Here is a 22,201-nt window from a genome sequence, read left to right on the forward strand (position 1 = left end):
ACAGCCCATGTGTGTCAATAACTTCCACTCTCTTGTCCTTGACTCACAAAGACAACCACCGAATTCAAACACATGAATAGAAACAAAAAAGAATTGCCAATAGGCACGAGCATGGGGTGCAATGTTAATGACAATGGTAACAATACCTATAATGAGAAGAGTTAGGAGATTATTTGCTGATGTAGCAAGAAAATATAAAATACTTGGGGCTTTGTTGTAGGAGTCAGTAGTAGATAAAAGGTGATAATGAGTTCTGGTTGTCCCTATTGGACAAACTCCAGGGCTTTCAGAGCTTTTTAAGAGGAAGAATAGCCTGAGCCTTAAAGGTTTAATCAGAGCCTTTTGTGTCATTCACAACCATGATGAATAATGTAACACATAAAACCAACAGAGAGTATTTAGGCCTTGTTATGAATGCCCTGCAACACCATAAATCTGTGCTGCTTACTTGCTGTGCAATACTTGCCTTCTTGAAAAGGACACACTGGCCCTGCTAGGCAGTTTCCCCAGACAGTCTGCTCTTTATCCTGACAAGCAGCCCTCCATTTGACCGACTGCAAATGACCACCTGCACATAATGGTTCCTGCCTTGTATCAAGATTCTCAATTTGACTACATAATCATATATTAATATTTAATGTGTAGTAACTTTGCACAAGTGCTCACCCTACTTGTTCCATAATCCAGGGTCCTGCATTTCTTGATTGTATTCAAAGCGTCACATAGGCCGAGGCCTTCAGAGTCTATTGTGAGTTTGCTGTAGGCCAGCTAGAGAGACCAACATCGTTCATGCATAGAGGAACATCATACCCCACAGCCTTTGTGTTCTCAGCCCATTGGCAGTTCTAGGGCCATGTCACCATTTTAGCCTGCACTGTGGATACAGAAACAAAGAAATAATCTGAATGTGACAGGCTGTCCTGACTTCTTTATATCAAATGGTTAAGAACTGAATAAACCTAATTCTTTTGCATATAGCTGAGAAATACAGGAAAGCTATAAATAAATTATAACTAGATTTTCAACAGGAGAAGGAGGTTAACGGGAAATGAGGGGAGAGAGAGATGGGTAATGATGAACTAAGGTCCTCCATCGGATATGAACTGGGTACATTACAATGCATGGTCAGTGCCTTTATAATATATAATATATATGTATGTATGTATGTATGTGTATATATATATATGTGTGTACATATATATAGTGTCATCTGAAGGGAGCTCCCTAGATCTGAGAAAATAACCCTGATGACATCATCAAGAGTATCTCAGTTTGGGAAAGCCTTACAAGTGCATTACAAACTTGGGTGATGGGAGGGAAATGTCGTGCTTTTGGAGCTTGACCCATATTAGGGACTAAAAGTCAGGATATCTCAGCCTCTTATGATGTCGAATATCAATGCTAAACATGGTCAAAATTCCAAAACTTGAGGTTAACGCATGTAGGAATGCTCCCTGCAAGTCATAAACGTAGGTTCAACCATAAACAGCCGTCTGTTCCATAGCCTTTGTTACTAAGGTTTTTCCATGTGTTGTTTTTGATGTCCACTTGCATATTTCAGATGGGATTTCGGCTCAAACATGTACAGATGTATTGGACTGGCTGCATAAAAGGTGAGTATGACTTAGATAAGGAGTTTTTAAAACTGTAAATCATGCAAAGATGTTCCAGTAGAGTCCCAGATTAAAAATATAGATCCGTAAATGTGCATAATATGACCCCTTTAAAGTAGAATAAGCTGTTTGTTGAATGTTCACAGCAACCTGAGCTTCTGCACAGATTGTGCACCAGGGGCCCTCCAGCCAGCCACAGTACCTGTTTGAGGCTTGCTGTCAACACACCTTATGACACCCTGGGGGGTTTGCTGAGTGTCTTACCTCTCTCTCAGTCAGTGGAGAAATTCTTTGCCAATGGACAAGGTACATGTCACAACAAAAATATCAAACGCTGGAATCTATGCAGCCTGTGACCTGATGTTTATGCTTTGTGATGTTATCCGAGGCAGCAAACGTACATGGATATTACAAAAAGAGGCCAATATTGTGGTATGATCTTTTTATTTTACATTAATGACTTTCCACTTTAGGGCATTATCGATCAGTATAAACCTTTTTATGTTATTTATTCAGTCACTGTATGCATAATACATGAGGAGTATTGAAATGCATAGGGATACACCAGTGTGGACATACATCTTTCTACCATTGCTAGAACAATAACTAGAAACTAGGGATGCACGATATTGGATTTTTTGCCGATATCCGATATTTCCAACTCATTGTGGCCGATTGCCAATGCCAATACCAATATATGCACATATTTTTTTCCAACCGGCTGAGGAGATAATTATGCATGCAAGCATAGATTGTACTAATTATGATCAAGAAAGACAATATATGAAGGAAGAACTTAGTAAGACTGGAGTTCAGGAGCTCAGCATTAAAACTTTGATGAACTTGCCAAATAGGTGGAGCAGTAGAGTTTTCTTTGAGTTTATAAAACAGACAGGATTAATGTGTAGGATTTAATCTCTGGTCCACACTCTGGAGCAGAAGGTGGCGGTAATGCACCTAATACGCTGGTTGCCAACCGCCGTTATAAACCAAAAAGAAGAAGTTTTTTTTTTCCAAACAGAGTGGTACATCCTGGCAGCCGAAGTGTTTCCGATCTGTGCAGCCGAACACAGCAGCTCCTCAACGGACTGTTTCACTTCAACGGTCCTGGTGTTTCCTCCGCAGGCTTTACTTCACTCAGCTGCCCATCAGGCCCGTTGCTTCTTATCCCCGGTTCTGCATGTGGATCCAACTGGAGCACTGAGCCCCGGTTTGTTATTCAGGTTAAAGTGGGCAGAAGCAGCGGGTCTGACGGGCAGCTGAGTGAAGTGGAGCCTGCGGAGGAAGCACCGGGACCGCCAGGGTGACACAGTCCGTCGAGGGAAGCGCAGTCAGGCGGTGGAGGGGAAGGCGATATATCGGCCTCTTGTAATCGGCAGAAATGGCCGATGCCGATATTTCATTTCAGAGCTTTTATCAGCCGATACCGATGATGTGCCGATAATATCATGCATCCCTACTAGAAACAATTATTTTATCAAAACTTTTATTTAGTGAACTACATGATGGTTTTGAGAACCAAACTTATAGGAAACAAAAATGTCAATTTGTGACCTAACTTTCTACTAAAACATCACCATCATGTAAACAATTGATAACGCAGAATTAAAGGAATTTCAAATGATCTGTATAATTAACTGTATCCTCCTCACCTCACTAAAAATTAAACTCACTTGAAAGCCTGCTGATTACTTGAGGTAGAGTACTAAATGCATGTCAGTCATCATGGAATCATTTAGAGGAGATCAGAGGAGACCAGAACAGACAATTCCTCATCCACAATCAAGATGTTTTCTTCTCAAGTTCTGCAGCTTTGGCTCTTGCCACCTTGCCGTCTTCTCCCTGGAAGTAGTCTGAGTCGAGCCAGTCGCAGTCCTCAGACATCGTGACATAGACATCCCCGTCGGTCTCTGTGAGTGTGTGGGTCCGCTGCTTCACACCCTTCGAGAACCATCTGGGCTTTTCTTCCTGAGGGTCTTTGCCCTTGTATAAGCCCTCCCCTTTGGCCAGAGAGATCTTGTACTTGTGATTCGGACAAATTATGCACAGCTTGCCATCAAATTCCTGTGTGTGTGTGTGTGTGTGTAATGAAAAAAAAAAGCAGGTAAACAACCTCATGTGGAAGAGGACATTTAGGACATTTAGGCCCTTTGGCACATTAACATTAGCATAACATTATATTAATATTATGCAGGTTTGATGTCTTAATTAAAGTCTCCCGTTAAGATTTTAAATACAGATGGAACATCCTGTGAGAGCATTAAATGTGATAAAAACAAAAAAAGTACAGCACTGTACTTATACTCAGACAAAAACAACTTCCAATCTCTTATGTCAAATGTAAACCTCACCTCGATGTCTCCATTCTGCAGCAATGTCCCAGCATCTGTTGAGAGGATGGAGGATCAGTGTATTGCAGAATAAGCAAACACTTTACAGCACACCAACCTTTCGCTGACTGGACACACTTTAGAGGCGTTATGAGCTAAAATGGCCCGTGGATAACAAAGACAGGCAGTCCCAGTGTTAAATGCCCCTATGACAGGATTACATTAGCTTCTTTTTGAATTGGTTCAGTGAAGGTCGGCATGTCTCAACAACACCTGATCAAGGCGTAAATATATAAAGAGAGTATTGTTGGGTAAAGTCTAGTGGCCATTTCAGATTTGCCTATAAAGTAAAGCATCACTTTCCTTCTCCCTTAAGTAGCAGCATGTTTGAGTTCAGCACTGGAACAAGTGTACTCACGATAACAGTAGGAGTCCATAGCATAGAAGGCTCCCTGGTGGTAGATGATCAGTATATCTCGACCCTCTATTGTTCTGAAAGAGCGCTTTGCTTCAATCAGTTCGTCTTTCTTCCCCACAAAGTGAGGCCCTGGTGTTGGCTGCTTTTTCTCCTCCATGGCCTTGTGAACAGGGAAAGCAGAAAATGTCACATTTTTAGATTTATCACAAAGAGCCACCTTATTTTTATTACAAGATCTGATGTAAGTATCCCACAATCAATGTGCAGTGCAGTAACAGTGCTGTATTTTTGGGTGAGAACTTCAACTTAAATCTTAACTACACATGAAAGTGTGTCTTTTGGATTTGTCACAAGGATTATTGTGTTGGCACCTCCCATCACAGCTGTCAGCTTAAATTTAGTCCACAACACCTCCAAAACATTCAGCATCAAGAATCCAAGCAGGACACGTCTTGACATTGATCAGCTCTACTCCAAACACACTCAGGCCAGCAATACAATTCTGAATATCTGTCTCAACACCAGCCTATCAATCAATATCAATCAATATCTGTCCCTCAAGGGATTGGAAGTGGAACTGTATCTATCTAAAGATTAAGGATTGTTTGTTATGTGTTACACAGTACCCACCCAGAGATTACAGTATGTGCCCTACATGAAGACACAAGTAGGCCAAAAGAAAATGACATAAAACATAGATTTGCTATCAGAGAATTGGTCATCCAGTGACTAAAGTCTAAGATCTTCTCCAAGTGTAATCTCTGTGACAGTTTATACCAAAAATATCTCGATGCAGGGGAACCTGACCCCAAGTGATTCATGTATAGCGTAGTGAAATAATGAGCACTTCAGTGCAGGCTGAGTAAGCACAGTAGTAGCAGAGAGCGTCACATGTCTTGAAGCCTCTGGCTAAACCACAGACAGCTACATGCTATGAAGGAAGGAGCTACAGAAAACAGCAAAATGATGATTTTTGTTAGGAAAACAATACATATTCCTCAAGTGAGCCCATAGGGACGATATCATATACAAACATTTATTCTTTCAAATGTTATGTTTATCCATCCTCTCAGTTCCTACATATTTTTGGTTTCTGCTTGAAAATAAGAAAACACATTTGGACTTTACCTTGAAATTCAGCAGCAGTTTCTTCTCCGTCAAGTTGAACAACTGTACTGCTGACAGCTCTGGGTTATGTAGGAAGGAGGTCCAGTCTCGATAATCTTCAGACACAAGCTGTCTTCAGTTGCCCCTATCTGCTGTACACTGGGTACATTTCTTATCTGTTTCCCACAGGCACATCAGCTATTTGATTGTGAGGAATATTTATCAGTTTATCATTAAAGCATTTGCTTAATTTGGAAATGTTCGAGTCTATCATTAGGAAATGTCAGTCACAGGACAGATCTTATTTCTTTTCTAAAAATGATTATTATTTATGAGGACACTGTAATCTTATCAGGTCACCTGTTAAATTATTCTATTTCTATTAGTAGAAGTAGTGGAAAGTAACTAATTGCTGTATTTAAGGACAGTTTTGGTGCACTCATCATGTTCTACCTCAGGTACTTTTCTTGAGTATTTCCATCTTCTGCTGCTATATACTTATACTCCACTACATTTCATAACATTGAGAAACACTGTACTTTTTGCTTCATAAAATGTATTTGACAACTATACTGGCTAGTTAATTTGCTAATTAAGATTTAACAAACAGAAAATATGATCAGTTTATAAAATACATTGTTATAGATTAACGTACCCAGCAGTAGGTCTAAATAAAACAATTGGCAACTACAACACTAGAATAACAAAATAAACCATTTATAGAATTACCACTATATAATATAGTATAGTGTATTATTATCATTATTATTGTTATACAGCACTGAATAAAACGTATTTTTACTTTTTATTTTGACTCTGACTTTGTTTTACAAAGCGGAACTATTTACGTCAGTCTTTGTGGAGGACCGGACTAATTTATCGGTGCACCGCTGTGCTCTCTGCCGGTGAGAAAGAAACTGTTTCCAGTCAAATCTTGTCCCAGACCTGTCAGTAAACCGTAAGTTTCCATCATGTTTTGAAGATAAGAAGATAAAGTAAAATCTCTGCAAGAACAGCAAACATGTCGGCAGATTAGATAAATAGAAACTATTAACATCAAACCTGAGCAGGTCCAGTTGCTCCAGGCTGATACTGGACATCGGATCTGTGCAAACATGCTGGAATAAACAGATTTCTGTGCTCCTATAAACAGTCCTATTGTTGCAGCAATGTTATATACTGTATGGATTCAGACTCAGTCATATAAGTCACAGTGTTTAAATGGTAATGACTTACAAACCGTCTACTGCTAGTCAACTATTTAAAGAAGCCGTTTAGTGTCCTTAAAACGTTTGAATTCACAGATAATGAAAACTTGACCAGATGATGCATATTGCCTCACTTTGTTCACTTAATTAACGTTATCATTTTTGCTTGGCATGTTCATACTTACCCCATTCAAAAGCAACCACTCGATTGGTTTAGTCATCAAACAAATACTAAACTTAGGCAAATACTGTTTTTTGATAATCTATTAATCGTTTTTGGTCACTTTTTAAGGATAAATGTCCAAATTCTCTGAATACAGCTTCTCAAATGTGAATTTTTTTTTGCTTTATTTAGTTCTCTATGATAATAAAGTGAATATCTTTGAGTTATGGACTGCTCATCGGGACATGCCCATATAGACATGAACCTTTTATTGAACATTTGTCAAGGCATAATGCACATCATCTGTGTCCCACCTGCATCAAGACTCTATCTGTCAAATACACTTAAAACATACGTAACTTTGTAAAATATTTGTGTAGATCTACCATCATGTAGAAACAACATTGTGACAATATATTAACATGATGCTTTACAATTAATCTTTCAAGTTACATTATTTTGAAATTCAGGTTTATATAACAGTTTCCCCAAAAACGTTCATTAACTCACAGCCCTGAGAAACACTTTGCTCTGCCATGAGGGGAAGCTGCTCTTTATTTCTGCTATAGCTCTTCTTTAATACAGGCGTCAAACTTTTGTTTTCTATAGAGCAAATCTGGAACACAATGTAATGCAAAATGTGTTTGCGTGAAAATTCCTGGAACAGGAAGATGGCGCTCCGTGCCTGTGGCTTCATTGTGTTTCGTCGTCTCTTGAGCTGTGTTTCTCCATCAGACAACATCGAGTACCTCCTCTTGCAGACCTCTTACGGGGAGCACCACTGGACCCCACCTAAAGGTATGTACAAGTTCAAAAACAAGTTTTTTTTTTAGAGCTGCAACGATTAATCGATTAGTCGATCTACTGCAACTATTTTGATAAGCGAATAATCGTTTCAGTCAGTTTCAAGCAAAAATGCCCAACATTTTCTGTTTACATCTCCTCATATGTGAAAATTTGCTGTTTTTCTTTGTCAAATATGATAAATACTATTTTATGGTGAAAAAGTATTTTTTCAGCTAATTAATCAATAATGAAAATAGTCGTTAGTTGCAGTCCTAAATGTTTTTTTTTACTGTCGCCACTGTTTCTACTTTTAAATGTCCTTTTTGCCAGTTACCTCTAACCTGTTCACCATCAGGTCACGTGGACCCAGGTGAGGATGACCTCACCACAGCTCTGAGAGAGACCAAGGAGGAAGCGGGGCTGGGCACGGAGCACCTGCGGGTGATTGAGGACTTCGTGCAGGAGCTGCACTATGAGGTGCGAGGCAAACCCAAGGAGGTGCTGTACTGGCTGGCCGAGCTGAGAGACCCCGGGACGGCGGTGACTTTGTCTGAGGAGCACCAGGACTACCGCTGGGCCCGGCTGGAGGAAGCCTGCATTCTTGCCCAGTACAAAGACCTGCAAGATACACTGAGAGCAGCACAGAGACACTTAGAGGCTCAGCAGAACAAACAGTGACATGGCAGAGTGTAGACTGTACAGACAGGATGATTTTAAAAAGGGATGAATTGTTGTATCAAGTGCTTGTACATCAAGTACGTCTTCTAATTCATGTGATTATGGATGCTGATCAGTGTTGAGTACTGTAAGTCTTGGTTTAAATACTTTGTCTTCCCTGTGCAGTGTTCAGTAAGGAGGAGAAAGCTGCAGGTGCAGTGTCCCTTTTGTCAAAGGTGAGCAGGGAGAAAATGAACCAGTGGTTCAATCAGTGTCTTTGCATCTTCCAAGTCATATACAATAAGATTAAATTCATTAATGTCATTAATTTGAATGTAAATAAACTAAAACACAAACTCAGAGCACAAAACTGAGTGAAGGACAAACACAATCAAGGGGGCACCTATCACTATTATCACTAGAGTCCTGCTAGAAGTCAGTAATACACTGTTCCAATAAAATATATTTGAAATAACATGTTATGTCCTACGTCTTGATATTTTGTCCGTTCAACCTGGAAATTTTGAAAAATATTAACATTCCAAAGAATTGATACAAGGGGAACTCACACTCCAATTGGGTGAAAACAGATTGCCAAGTGAAAATGTGCATGGATAAAAATAAATTGCAGGCATTAAATGCTGCCACAGGGTGGAGACAAAAACACAACTTCTTTTCACAACATTTCTCTACATTTGCTACTGTAGAGGAGAGAATACACACCTTAGATGACCCATGATTTCAGAAACAGCCTTCAGGCTTTTTTCCCATCTCTCAGTATTGAAATAAAAATGAGATACACATTTCTCTTTTACAAATTAGTTCCTGTCCCAAAATGAAAAGCCAGTAATGGAGATCATTTTGATCATTATGTTAGACACTGGTCATAAAATTGAAGAGAGACTATTATTACGCCATCAGTCTATGTGGATGTACTCATAGATGTCAGATAATGAACACTGGGATAACCGTATTTGTCAGGGATAATATATTAAACTATATACTATACAGTATAGCACTGTGTAATGAAACCATTTGCAAATACATAAAAGTGCTGCATCATAAATTGGATTATGGACACATGAGACATTACCAAGTCTAACTTACGTTTTGTGAGTTTCTGTCCTAGTTAAGCTATTCACCTCCTCTGTGAAACACAAAGTGATCAAAGGAAAGGAATAAGCTCATCTGAAACCGAACATCATTGGCAGCCCCTCCTTATTTTGAGATGAGATAATGGAAAATGGTTTTGTCTACAGGCAGCATGATCAGGGCAAAATTATATTTAATATATTTCTTTATCCAGTCAACTACTCCTCATTTTGTACAACAATCTAACAGTTTATATAAAATATATCCAGTGTGCTTGTACTCTTAGAGGCAAAATCTGAGTTTAAGCTAATTTGTAGCATTGACCAACTCTCTTTTGTACAAATGGTCAGATTTCCTTGAGTTGTATCCCTTCCATTGAATCATGTGTTCAGATGACAGATGATTTGATCTGCTCATCGGAGACTCGTTCAAGTAACTCAACTTGCAGCCAGTGTTCATCTGTTATAAATGTGGCTGTGCCTCAAGTTTCCAGCAGATCATTGCTTACTAAGTAGTGTTGTGATAGTGGGAAACATGGCATCAGAACTAAGTGAAAGTGTCAGAAGACAAATTGTCATTCTAAGCAAAGAGGGGCTTTCTCAGTGTCAAATCACGGCAAGACTAAAGGTTTCTAAGGGGGCGATGCATGGAATTCTAAAATGCTTTGGAGAAACTGGATCAGTTGTATCCAGAGCACGATCAGGTAAAGTGACCACACCAATAGAAGATCAATATATCAAGCTTAGTTCCCTAAGAGATAGAAAAGCAACTTCATCACAGATACACAATTTGCTAAATAAAGAACGCAAGACTCCAATCAGCAGAAGTACAGTCAAACGAAGGCTGTCTTGTAGTGGTCTCAGAGGACAGGTTGCAGTTTCTAAACCACTTCTCAGGAGGGGGAACGAGGCCAAACGCTTTGGATGGGCTAAGAAATACCAGCATTTCACTACTCTCTACTTATTGAGGAATCCAAGTTTGAGGTGTATGGCAGTAACACAAGGGTGTATGTAAGGAGACGAACATGAGAGAGAATGATAGCATAGTGTATCAAACCCACAGTGAAACATAAGGTGTGAATATTCAAGTCTTTGGATGTTTTGCGTACTCTAGAGTTGTACACCTGCACCGAATAGACTACACTCTGACCCAGAGAAGTACCACTCCGTTCTTCAGAGACATGCTGTACCCTCTGGTTTGCATCTTTGTGGATAAAGATTCATTCTGCAGCAGGATAATGACTACAAACGCACCTCAAAGCTTTGTAAGAACTACTTGAAGACCAAAGAGGACCAAGAAGTCCTGACCGCCATGGACTTTCCTCCACAGTAACCTGACCTCAACCCCATTGAACATTTAAGGGGGGCACATGAAGACTGAGGAAGCCGAGCAGTCTGGAGTCCATGCCAACTCGAGTGCATGCTGTCATTAAAGCAAAAGGGGGACATACCAAATACTAAGATATTATGAAATTCATGTACATTTTTCAGCTTTTCACTCAAATTTTTAAGCTGATATTGTCATTTGTAATGAAAATAGTATTACATTCAAAACAAATGCAAAATAGAAGTATCTTGACTAGCAGTCTCAGGCTTTTGGACCCCACTGTACAAGGACATGGTGATGCTGCAAGATTATATTAATAGCCTCTGCTGAAGAGATGAAATAAAAGTAATTAAAAAGACAAAATGTGCTCCAACCCATTAAGCAGAATAGAATCGCTCACTTTAATTAACTGCCATTTTTCTTCTGGGTACTGGTCAGTAAAAGTTCCCACAGGTAACCTGTGTCGTTTGACTCTCATGAGATATACACAGAATACAATAAAGTAAAACAGTTGTCCACTCTGTTGCTTTAAGACCCATCTGGCATCATTGAAGCGGTAATTAATTTTATGCCTGGCAGAGCAAAAACACTCCTCTCCAAACAATAAAAGAGTGCAAATTATTCTGAATTTAAATGAGCAGTTCTCTTCCTGTTCAAACATTTACTTTGCAACTTGTTAATTTATGTGTTGTCTTATTACTGAGATGCATTCAGTGTCATAAATCATTTTAATTAGCTTGCAATTATGGACCATGTGGAATAAGTTTGGCCATCAAGGGTTTTAAAAGGGTCGGTTCACCCAAATTATGAAAACACATACTCCTTTACCACTTGTAGTATTTAACTACCCAGATAGTTTTGGTTTTCTGCCTTGAACTCAAGACATTAGGGGTGAATTGTTTTTGCTGCTCTTTGCTTTGAAAATGGACATTTATAAACTGTACTGATAATGTGACTTCCCAGAAACAATGTCAAACTGTTATTAAGGCTTATTAAAAAGTATTTTCAATGAAAACCACTCACAGTGAAGTCTGTGGATTCTCCAGAGAGACCAGGGACGTTATTTTTGGATGGCAAAATAACCTTTCAGCAGGCTTCAATGACAGGCTTCAATACTGGTTTTATTTAGAATGATTTTCCAACTTAACCACAATAACGGTATTCCTCAGTTTGCATATCACTCCTCTAATTTTACTCCAAAAACCAACTTGCTGTGTTGTCTCTTTTCCATGACATGTGGGCTTAGCAACAGATATCAAAGCTATACTGCAAACAAAACCAACAATGTTTTGTTTTTTGTTTTGTTTTTTTTTGCTTTTTTTTTTTTTTTAACAATAGAAACTTTATGAGTGACATTTGCATCCTCACAAACACAAAATGATGAAGAAAATAAAATGAATCAAAGAAGAAACCAACAAGGACAGCATTAACATTAACAGGTGTGGACACATTGTGGTAGCACTGTGGACACACTCAGGTCAGTCTATTAAGTGTGTGACCTTGTGACATCCTCAGGAGGATCTCACAGCGTCAGTGCACACTTCAAAAAATACACACTTGTGCACACACATGCTCACACACACAGATTAAATGAACTAAATGATTTCATTCAGGGTTTTTTTTTGTATGTAACAGTGTGGATGGAATAACATCTCAACATCTTAGACTGCGGCCCTTTTTAGTGAATAATTTCTTAAGGTGAGTTTGGGAATTTACTCGAAAGGCCTCCTTAGCTTTTTTCCATCTGCCCTCAGTAGGAAAACAAGGCATACATTTAAGTAAAAAAAAGTGGAGGATTTTAAGATGGAAGAGCTCTAATCTCATCAGTCAATTGCTATCATACAGGCTACACTACACCTAAACTTTACTAAGAAATAGAAACAATGACGATTCCGATTTCCAAATTTGTAGTGGGGAAAAACCTGGTTTCAAAGCAACAAATCAATATTTGGGAAATACACTTATTTGCTTTCTTGCTGAGAGTTAGATGAAAAGATTGATACCACTCTCATGTGTGTCTGTTAAATATGAAGTCACTGCCAGGAGCCGGTTAGCTTAGCATAACACAAACTAGGGACAACCTGAAGTCACTGCTCCTGGCAAAGAAATAGTCCGGCCTGTAAGCCCCTATACCATCACAAATGGTAACTTTTACATTTCAGTTTTTGTACAGACTACTCAAACAAGTCAAACATGTTAATAAGTGAGCTTCAGAGGTCCTGGTAGGCTGTTTTGTTCACTTTGGGATGGAGCAAGGCTAGCTGCTTCTCCCTTCTTCCAGTCTATATGCTGTGCTAAGCTAAGCTAACTGGCTGCTGGTGGCAGCTTCATATTTAACAGACACACATGAAATGAGTACTTATCTTAACTTACTATGACTTAACTTATTTTCTATATGGTGAGAAATGGACAAAAAAATTGGGACCACCTGAAGCCAAGTCCAGAATCTCTGACATCTACCCACTTCCTATTGTGCCTTGATATCACATCCTTTAAAGATCCCGTTTAGGAGTGGATTTCCTCTTGCCTTTAGTCTCTCCGCATCCTCAACAGAATTCAGTCTCTGTGGGTTTCCAAAGCAAAGGGTCTAGGGGGAAAGTTTCACTCCTTTGGCTTCACATTAAAATGCAAAACGCATCTCTTAAAGAGTTTCAGCTTGAAAATCCTTTACATGCATCCATTGCTCCATAGTCTTTAAAATTAATGGTTGTTGGGTTGTACTTGGTTTCCTTGGCATAAAATCCATCCATTGGAATCAAAAGCTTTGTCCGGTGTGCTGTTGTGTTGAACAAGTCAACAGATTCACACCAACAACCATAAAACGCATCTCTAACGTGTGAACTCATGGTTTACTTGATGCCACACAAGTAATATTAGTCACATTATGCGGCTCTGTGTGTTCAAAAGTTTAATACTCAGAGGGTGTTTTTTTTTTTATCAGTCAAATCCTCAGCAAGTTCAGACCTCCCAAAACAGCACAGTGCAAACACACATTGAATGTTTTCTCAACTGGACAAAGTCCAAAAGGTCATTTGGGCAAAAATCACTCTAGTGACAGAAGTCTGCACTGATTCCACAGAGACACTGTAGTCAATAGATGAATAGGAAATGTAACTATACACGCACACACGCAAACACACACGCAAACACACACACACACACACACACACACACACAGATAACAGGCAATCAGTGTCATATTCATTCAAATGCTAATGTGTAGCTAAGCTGCATGTTGATTTTGTCCCTGTCGATAAACATACTCTGGATGTGGTGTAGCACAGTAACAACGTCCAATTTTCACTAAGTTGCATTAAGCGTAAGTTGGAGTCACAGCGCAAAAATGTAACATTTTCACATCTATAGCAACATAATGTGAGCATTGTCTGGAGGAGAAAGTCATTAGTTCATATTTAGATTTTTTTGTTTTTCCATTTGAGTCTAACCTACCAAGAAGGAAACAACTTAAAAGGACTCTTATCAGGACCAACAGCAACACTCTGCTGGCGGTGAGATTAGAGACTTTCAGGTCACTCTCTGCCCTCTAATAACACCAGTGATAGAGAAAATCAGAAATAAAATGGAGGTGAGGAGCAGTTTGTGTGTTAAGTTTCTATTTTTACTGTTTTTTTCTCTCTCAGTGAAAGTCTTGTTGAGGCCCTGAGGTTTAAGAGGCAGAGAGAGGTGTAGGAGGCGACGGTAGAAAAGGTCTTCACCTTGTTGACCCCCAACCTAATGAGTTTACTTTGAGGGATGGTGAAGGGAGCAGTTGTGATGGACACTACTGAAGGTGGGTCCAAGAGGGTGGAGTGAGTCACGGCAGAGCCTGGGTTTGCAAGTCTTAAGTTGATTGCATCAAAGTCGAACAGACAGGCGTGAGCAGGACAGAGGTATTCTGCCATGGGACGGTGACAGGACAAGCCGGCCAGCTCATCGCCTGGTTAATGAGCCAAACTAAATCATCCATTAGCCAGACTGTCTGCACCAGCCCAGAAAATACAAGACACAAGTCGAGGAGGACAAAATGTCAACTAAATAAACATTTAAAAAAAACATAAAGGAGACAAGGAAAGACATGGTGGATAGAGCGAGTCTTTTAACACAAAACCATACAATACCGAGGTTGACTCGCCAGACAAAGAGCTGACCAGCGACAGTGGGGTTCAAGAGACCACCACAAGGACAGTTTGTTTTCATCATTTATCAAAAACTAAGACAATTTATTTACTTAGCTGATGGTTTTCAAAACAATACATTACTAATAACTGATAAAAGTATTTTTTTTATCTTTGGAAAGTGCTTGAAAGTAACTGTAATACTGCTGTAGGAAACAAGTGATGGGAAGATTTTCTAAAAATGTTGTTTTGCCTTGTGTAAAGTATCATTCAAATATGAACCCATGTATGCTCCTTCTACACTGTTAATAGTTATTATGATTACTGTTTATGCCTGAAAATTTGTCTATCAAAAGAATTTTGCAAAGCAGCCATATTATTTTTAGAGGGCTGTAAAATGCAGGCTGGAAAGATTTTGAAAACAAACAAACAAACAAACAAAAATCAGGAAATTTTCAACCAAACCAGGACAGAGATGGCACCAACTGAATACCAGAGCATAAAGCTGGCATGTTTACGAGACAGAACTGCATCTGCATCCAACAGACAAAGCCAGTGGAACAAATGAAGTCCTATTCTGACTAAACTATAGTTAAAAGACCAACAAACTGTAGGAAACCACTTCTTCAATGAAACGAGTCCTGATGATTTAGTGTGGACTGAACAATACTGACATTTTACTGCTCTAGACTCGAAGAAACTTTTGTTTCAACCTCATGGTGGCAACCAAACAACTTGCAGAATAGGATGAGGAGCTGGTTGCATGAAAGTACAATACGAAGACAACGGCGCAACACGTCTCTACAGAAATACCGCTCTGTTCTGCAAATGCGTGCCATCGATCCTCATCAATGCGACTATTTAAAAACTCTCTGGGTGCTCTTAAACATTGCTGGAATAATTTCAATTCTCAAACTCTGCAAAATGTTTGTTGCCAGACAGAGTGCAAGCTGTAATTAAGGCAAATGGTGGAAACACCAAATCTGACTTTCAGTGAAAACAGTACCAACAAACTTTAGCTGAAAACTTATATGATAGTATTGAGAGCTGTTATTTGACAAGTCATTTGTATTAGTTTAATAAATGATGAAAAGTTTTTGGCAGTAGACTTTTGACCCCACTGTATGTGCACATACAAACACACACACACGCACGCACACACATACACACACACACAGAAAGTAACACATAAAAGGAGGAGGGTGGCGGGGGGAGTTGGCAAGGAGCAGTTATCATCCAGATCATCATGAGTCTTCGTTGCCAGAGTCGTCCTGGTTGTCGTAATGTCTGGTGGACGTCCCACCGTCCTCCACGGCGCTGATCCCCCCCGCTTCACCTATGGACTCCATCTCGCTCTCATCGTCCTCCTCGTCCTCCTCCTCCATGTCGTCATCATAGAGATCATCGTAGAGAAGGTCTGAACTGCTGTCCTGGGAGGGGACCCTGGTCTGGACGCAGTACTCCGCCAATGTGGTGGGCACCTTGACGCCATCGCGCTCAGCCTCCGCCGCCGTTGACATCACCTGTTTCCTGTAGCAAAATAGGAATAAAGATAAAGTATTTCCAAGTTAAGGACATTTTTGTTCTGATTACAGGGCAGCAACACACTGCAGGTCTTGAGTGTAAGCACAGTGTATATTTGTGTGTACATGGATGAAATATGCATACTGTGTTTTACCTGATAATCTCTGCATACTCCTTGTCCTTGCCTTTGCTGTCCCTCCATTTACGAAACATGACAGAGGCGTCCACATTGGCCGGGGAGAAGGTGTTGGGCTCATTGAGCAGAGAGATGACACTAAGCAGGATGGTTCTGATGAGAGAACAACACATAAACATGTGCGCACAAAAAAAAAAAAAAGAGGACACTCCGATATCAGATTCTGTCGTCATCCCAAAGAAAAGCTGCGCACAGGCAATTTGAAACTGTAGTACACCGTCATCCCGGCCCAGACGGAGGCGTTACTTCACCGCTTTCCCCTTGCAGCTCAATTACATGTTCCGCCCAATCTGCTCAGGTTCTCAAATGCAAACTCAGCACTTTACCTCTAGTCTGGGAGAAAAACGCATCTTGTTGATGTGCTTAATTTGAAAGAAAATCTTAAAGCTACCCAGCAGTAGTGTCTTGTTCTTTAGATGTAACACAGAGAACTGTTAATTTACACCATTCATTTATTAAACATAATCTTCATTTATGCAGTATGTACATCACATGACCTTTCATGCTTTTCTTTTCTTTTTCTTTTGATAGACTAGTGGGGCCAGTCCTCTACTTGCACCTTTCTTACTCTATGTTCTGTCGTTTTAATCAAGTTTATTGCACTTCATGGCTGACATCAATGTCCACATCATAATTACAATAACAGAGAGCCTATGAAAAGACCATTTAGACAGCCTGTCTGCGCTGTAGGATGGATTAAAGTGCATACAGAGGCAGAAATCGTACGGCAGAGATTACCTGACGTTCTGTGTGGGGTTCCACCTTTCAGAGGGCAGCTCCCCGCTCTGAGGGTCATCGACAGGAGGGTGCAGGATGGAAATGCACACATCCCCGTTCTGGAGGGAGAGATAACCACTGACAGTCAAACAAACTGATGCAGAAACATCCCTCACTTGCCAGTGTGTAATTTAACCCACATACAGTAAAAGGCAAGATAGCTTGATAAAACTAAATAAAAGAGTGACTGAACAAACACACAAACTAAATACACTGTATAACATTTGTCACAAAGGAGTGAATTTGTTTTATTAAGCAGAAAACCATATAAATGCCAAATCAGCAGTGACAAATATAAAGACGTTTTACCTCATAGATGTTGGGGTGCCACATCTTGGTGAGGAAGCGGAAGGTTGGTGGGGAGTACGGGTAGTCAACTGGGAACTTGATGTGAGCCTGGAAAAGTAAACAGAAGTTGACAGTCAACATGTGTTAACAGACAGTCTAGTAAGTCCTTTCAGGCTGTGGGGTAGATGATGTTTTGGGGATTGGAGTTACACATTGATATGTGAAATGTGAGAAAATACACTTTTTACGTAAAAATACATTCAGGTCTGTGATCTTTTTCTGGTGAGAGAAATAAAATTCTTCAGTGATGCTTCAATAAACAAAAATGAAGTGAAATGCATGAAAGAGTGACATTTACTTCAAAGTTTCTGCACACAAGTCTAAATGACAGGTGTGTCAGATAATAGAAACCAAAAGGTTGAAGGATTGAATTAGGGCTGCAACAACGATTGTTTACATTATAGTGAATCTGCAGGTTATTTTCTTGATTAATCAATTAATATTCAAGATTCATTCATTATCTTTTTACAACACAAGACTGTATAACGAAATGTAGTTTGTTTTTGTCTATAAAATGTCAGAAAATAGTGGAAATGGACAGTTGTAATTCCTTAGAGCTCGTGGTTACATCTTCAGATGTCTTGTTTTATCTGATCAACTGTCCAAATATCGAGAGATATTCAGTTTACTACCATGTGTGACACAGAAAAGCATAAAATCCTCACATTTTGCAGCCAGCAAATTTTGAGTGTTTGTGCTTAAAATAGAAATGACTAAAACGATTATCCGATTATCTAAACAGTTAATAAAGTGAGAACAAGTGCCTGACAGTGTGCAGAGTTTTTTTCAAGAACCCTCAATAAAGCCAAATTTGATACAGCGATTTTTAATATCCTGTCAAGATTAGCACGATATGACAAAATGTAATGCAATAAAAACACATCTTCTCTTGACTGACAAGCCTTGCAAGTTGACTAATAACAAGTCTCTAACAACAAAGTGGCTTCCTTTTCACATGTAAAACATAACAACAGAGAAATATATAACACATTCAGCCACAGCTAGAATCACACTGCATAGCAGTTGAGTATTTCAATAATCTATATCAATAGTAATTAGAAATAAACAATAGACCTAGAAATGAACTTAAAGGTGCTTCTGGTTCTGTGTTTTCTTTCCAAATGATTGCGCAATTATCTAGGTGAAAGGCTTGTAGGCTTGGGTGTGCATGTGTAACACCACCCCAGCTCTCACTGAACTGCTCAGATAGGACTATCATTACTCCACAACTAGTCACTACACTGCTGCAGCCTTGGGACGTGAACCAGACAGATATAATAACACACTGACACGAGTTTCAATGTTTAATATCATAGTACTAGTATAACAGTAGTAGGTGGCTGCTTAATGGCACAGTCAATTTTCTAGAAACAGAAAAAAGAAAAGACATGCAATCAGCAGCAGAAATAAAGATGATGAAATGTATATGCGCTCACTTTAAAGGCAAATATCAACCCTTTATTTGCTACACTAGTCAATCTCTATTACCCACATTTCATTTAAATGCAGGTCAGTTACACCAGCACCGAACTAAAACAGTCAGAGCATTCCTGTCTCGTATACCAGACTCAACAAGTCAGCGTTAAAATTATATTTATTTATGTCATTATATGGGTGCCAAGGTGGCTCAGGTTTAAGCACTACAGCCTCAAAGCAAAGTCCTGGGTTCAGACCTGTCAGTAGGCCAGAGAAACTCTGTCTTCTGTGTTAGATGTCTTTTTCAAAGACATCTAGGGTGTGAACTGGAGACTCTAAATTGCCCGTAAATGTGTTTGTTTCTCTGAGTTTGTTATCCGTCTGACAGATAAGAAACTTCTTCTCACTGCTTCTCACAAAATGTACGTTAGAATAAGCTCTAACCCCCTCGTGACCCTGGACAGATTCCTCCATACTCTAAGTCTACTACTGCCACTTGTGTCTACTCTGTACCTATAACATCTACTGCATGTTTATCTGTGCTGGAAGAAGAGATCTATCATCTGTTGGCTCTTGAGGTTTCTCCTTTTTTCCTTTCCTGTGATAAAATGGTGTGTGAACTTATCTGAACTGAAGGTCTAATGATAGAAGGTGCCTGTATGCTGCTGTACAGATTGTGAAACCCTCTGAAACAAACTTATGATTCAGGGATTTAAAAAACAAAAATGATTTGACTTGACTACAGATAACAGATAGATGTCACCGTAAAGGCAAAACATAACATAATCAACAAGATATAAGAGTAGAGCGCAGAAAACACCTGCTCTGTATTATTCTGGCCTTCCTGGAAGGCTACGGCATCACATCTGCATTGTCCTGACTTGAACGCGGCGTCTCGCTGTACTGAGCTTTCTGGATGTTTCACTGAATAAGTAACATGAAAGAAAGAAAGATGAATCTCATCATGCCCTTCTCTTTTACTCTTTCTCTGCGCTGAGGTGCCATTTATATCGGTCTCACAGCTAAAAATAGCCATCTGAGGCACAACCATCATACAGCGAGGGGGGAGGAGGCTGGACAAGGAGAATGGAGGGACAGGGAAGGAAGACTGAATTTTTTTTTTAAAGAAGAAATACAGGGTTTGCTCAGAGGACTGTAAGATTACAAAAAAGGGTGGTGAGCAGGTAGAGGTGAGCCAGGTCATTGCTGGAATATAGTTTTAAAAAGACTTTACATGATTTGACATATTAGCAGTGAATTACCTAGATATGTATCCTACTTCAGAAGGACACATGTACACAGGAGCACCCCTGAACTATACAACATATTTATAATACGCTGCTGCATCATCTAAATTAACTTTATGAATGCATCTTATTAACTAAACATGTCGCCTGCTTTCTGACCTCATCATTTTCTGACCTTTAGCTATTAGAAAGTTTCTGTCCCACCTTAAAGTAGCCTCCCTCATACAGGGTGTTGGGGGGCCCGAAGATGGCCACTTCCCAGTTGTAGAGGTCAGACTCCTCCACCAGTGTGATGCGGAAACCCTCCACTGGCTGCTCCTGCAGAGACTTCAGCTCCATCATCAGGGCCTTCTGGGAACTAGGGGTTGCCTGGTGGGCCATGTTAATCCCACTTCTGACACCAGTGGCCACAGGTCAGGAGGAAAGAAAAAAAAATCATGGGCTTAATGATACAGTCAGGTATCTTTAAAATCCAATATATCTTACAGTTTCACAAACACCAACAATCTGTAAGCTTTGTTGGCACTGACATGAGTCTTTCTAGAAAAACGTTGGGATAAAAAAGAAACAGCAAAAAATCTGAATAGATAACAGTTCAGCTGGTAAAATGAACACAACATTCAAACACAAACAGGATATGTGGCCTGCCAAGCTAGCTCAGATCACTGGTTTAGTTCGCAGGCCCTTCACTGGGGGGGCAAGCAAAGTTAATAAAAAAGTGTTTACCTCTGTCTCCTTGCACTGTAATAGGTACTCGTTTCGTTACAGCTGAAAACTGGAGGGTAAAGTCATTGGTTGTCCATGCTAGCCTGGCTATGTGTTGACAAAGAGACAGTGGCAGGAGCAGTGGGTTTTCTGCTAATGCCTATGGCTGGTCCTCGTGTTGTGTTTCCGAGATTCTTTGTGTGCCAGTGTTGACAGTTGACATGGAGCTAGTGTCAGTGTGAAGTCACCGTCTCCTGCGGATCATTCTCGGGCGCAGAAGAGCAAACTCGCTCCCCCTGACATCTCTCCGCGCTGCTGGCTCGGTTCGGAAACGGGCGCTCAGCTGATCCCTGCGTGTTTATGTTTGTTTATCTGCTCTCTGGCAGTCTCAACTTCTCCACACGTCAGCTAAACCCTCTTACCCGAGCAACTTGGTTTCAAACGGAGCAGCTCTTCTGCTCTCTGCCGTCCCCTCCGTCTCAGTGGCAGCGTTAGAGGCCAATCAATTCGAGCCTACGGTCGCGGAAAAAGGACAAAGTGAGAGGTTTTACACTCGCGAATTACAGTGGTTTTAATCGATTTTTATTTTCCTCCCATCGATGCTTCCGGCTATCATTGCGCGTGTCTGCGGAACGTAAAAGCACGTACGGGTCTGAACGTGACGTGCGCGCACTCGCTGCTGAACAAAACATAAAACCTAAATACAGTCACAAATGGGTTTATTACACAATTGTAGATATTTTGACAGTTAAACCTAACCCTATAAAAGCATATATATATATATATATGTGTGTGTGTGTGTGTGTGTGTGTGTGTGTGTGTGTGTGTGTGTGTATGTATATATATATATATATGTATGTATGTATGTATATGAATGTATGTATATGCTGAACAAAACATAAAATCTAAAAACAATCACATATACAATAGATATTTTGACAGTTAAACCTAACCCTATCTAACCCTATAAAGGCACACACACACACACACACACACACACACACACACACACACACACACACACACACACACACACACACACACATACACACACACACACACACACATATATTTTCATTTTGATCAATAAAATGTCATAGAAGCTTATTGTTACCTTTTATTTCCTGTTCATCTTTTATTTAAATTGCTACATTAGAGATTGTGAGTTCATGG

General features: G+C 39.9%; 3 protein-coding genes across 5 annotated transcripts; 1 reads left to right on the forward strand and 2 right to left on the reverse strand.

The window, feature by feature from the left end:
• Positions 1 to 2,836: 2,836 nt before the first annotated feature.
• rfesd (Rieske (Fe-S) domain containing) lies at positions 2,837 to 6,173 on the reverse strand. Its single transcript, XM_042407007.1, has 4 exons — positions 5,490 to 6,173; positions 4,362 to 4,521; positions 3,965 to 3,999; positions 2,837 to 3,677 (listed from the first exon to the last, which is right to left on the reverse strand). Exons 2-4 carry the CDS (start codon positions 4,516 to 4,518, stop codon positions 3,396 to 3,398), a joined length of 474 nt encoding a protein of 157 aa, XP_042262941.1. The 5' UTR covers positions 4,519 to 4,521; positions 5,490 to 6,173; the 3' UTR covers positions 2,837 to 3,395.
• Positions 6,174 to 6,320: 147 nt separating this feature from the next.
• nudt2 (nudix (nucleoside diphosphate linked moiety X)-type motif 2) lies at positions 6,321 to 8,759 on the forward strand. 2 transcript variants are annotated; one of them, XM_042406837.1, is made up of 3 exons: positions 6,321 to 6,426; positions 7,507 to 7,637; positions 7,981 to 8,759. In XM_042406837.1, the coding sequence occupies exons 2-3, from the start codon at positions 7,511 to 7,513 to the stop codon at positions 8,301 to 8,303; spliced, it is 450 nt and encodes a 149-aa protein (XP_042262771.1). In that variant the 5' UTR covers positions 6,321 to 6,426; positions 7,507 to 7,510; the 3' UTR covers positions 8,304 to 8,759. The 2 variants fall into 2 exon arrangements, with proteins under 2 accessions (XP_042262771.1, XP_042262770.1); XM_042406836.1 differs by having other exon boundaries at positions 6,331 to 6,426; positions 7,449 to 7,637.
• A 3,041-nt stretch (positions 8,760 to 11,800) lies between these two features.
• ube2r2 (ubiquitin-conjugating enzyme E2R 2) lies at positions 11,801 to 21,692 on the reverse strand. 2 transcript variants are annotated; one of them, XM_042406926.1, is made up of 6 exons: positions 21,451 to 21,692; positions 20,528 to 20,717; positions 17,622 to 17,708; positions 17,274 to 17,371; positions 16,494 to 16,628; positions 11,801 to 16,345 (listed from the first exon to the last, which is right to left on the reverse strand). In XM_042406926.1, the coding sequence occupies exons 2-6, from the start codon at positions 20,702 to 20,704 to the stop codon at positions 16,060 to 16,062; spliced, it is 783 nt and encodes a 260-aa protein (XP_042262860.1). In that variant the 5' UTR covers positions 20,705 to 20,717; positions 21,451 to 21,692; the 3' UTR covers positions 11,801 to 16,059. The 2 variants fall into 2 exon arrangements, with proteins under 2 accessions (XP_042262860.1, XP_042262859.1); XM_042406925.1 differs by having other exon boundaries at positions 21,050 to 21,691.
• Between the last annotated feature and the right edge of the window lie 509 nt (positions 21,693 to 22,201).

Source organism: Thunnus maccoyii, chromosome 3 (assembly GCF_910596095.1).
Source record: "Thunnus maccoyii chromosome 3, fThuMac1.1, whole genome shotgun sequence".
In the NCBI taxonomy this organism is placed as follows: Eukaryota; Metazoa; Chordata; class Actinopteri; order Scombriformes; family Scombridae; genus Thunnus; species Thunnus maccoyii.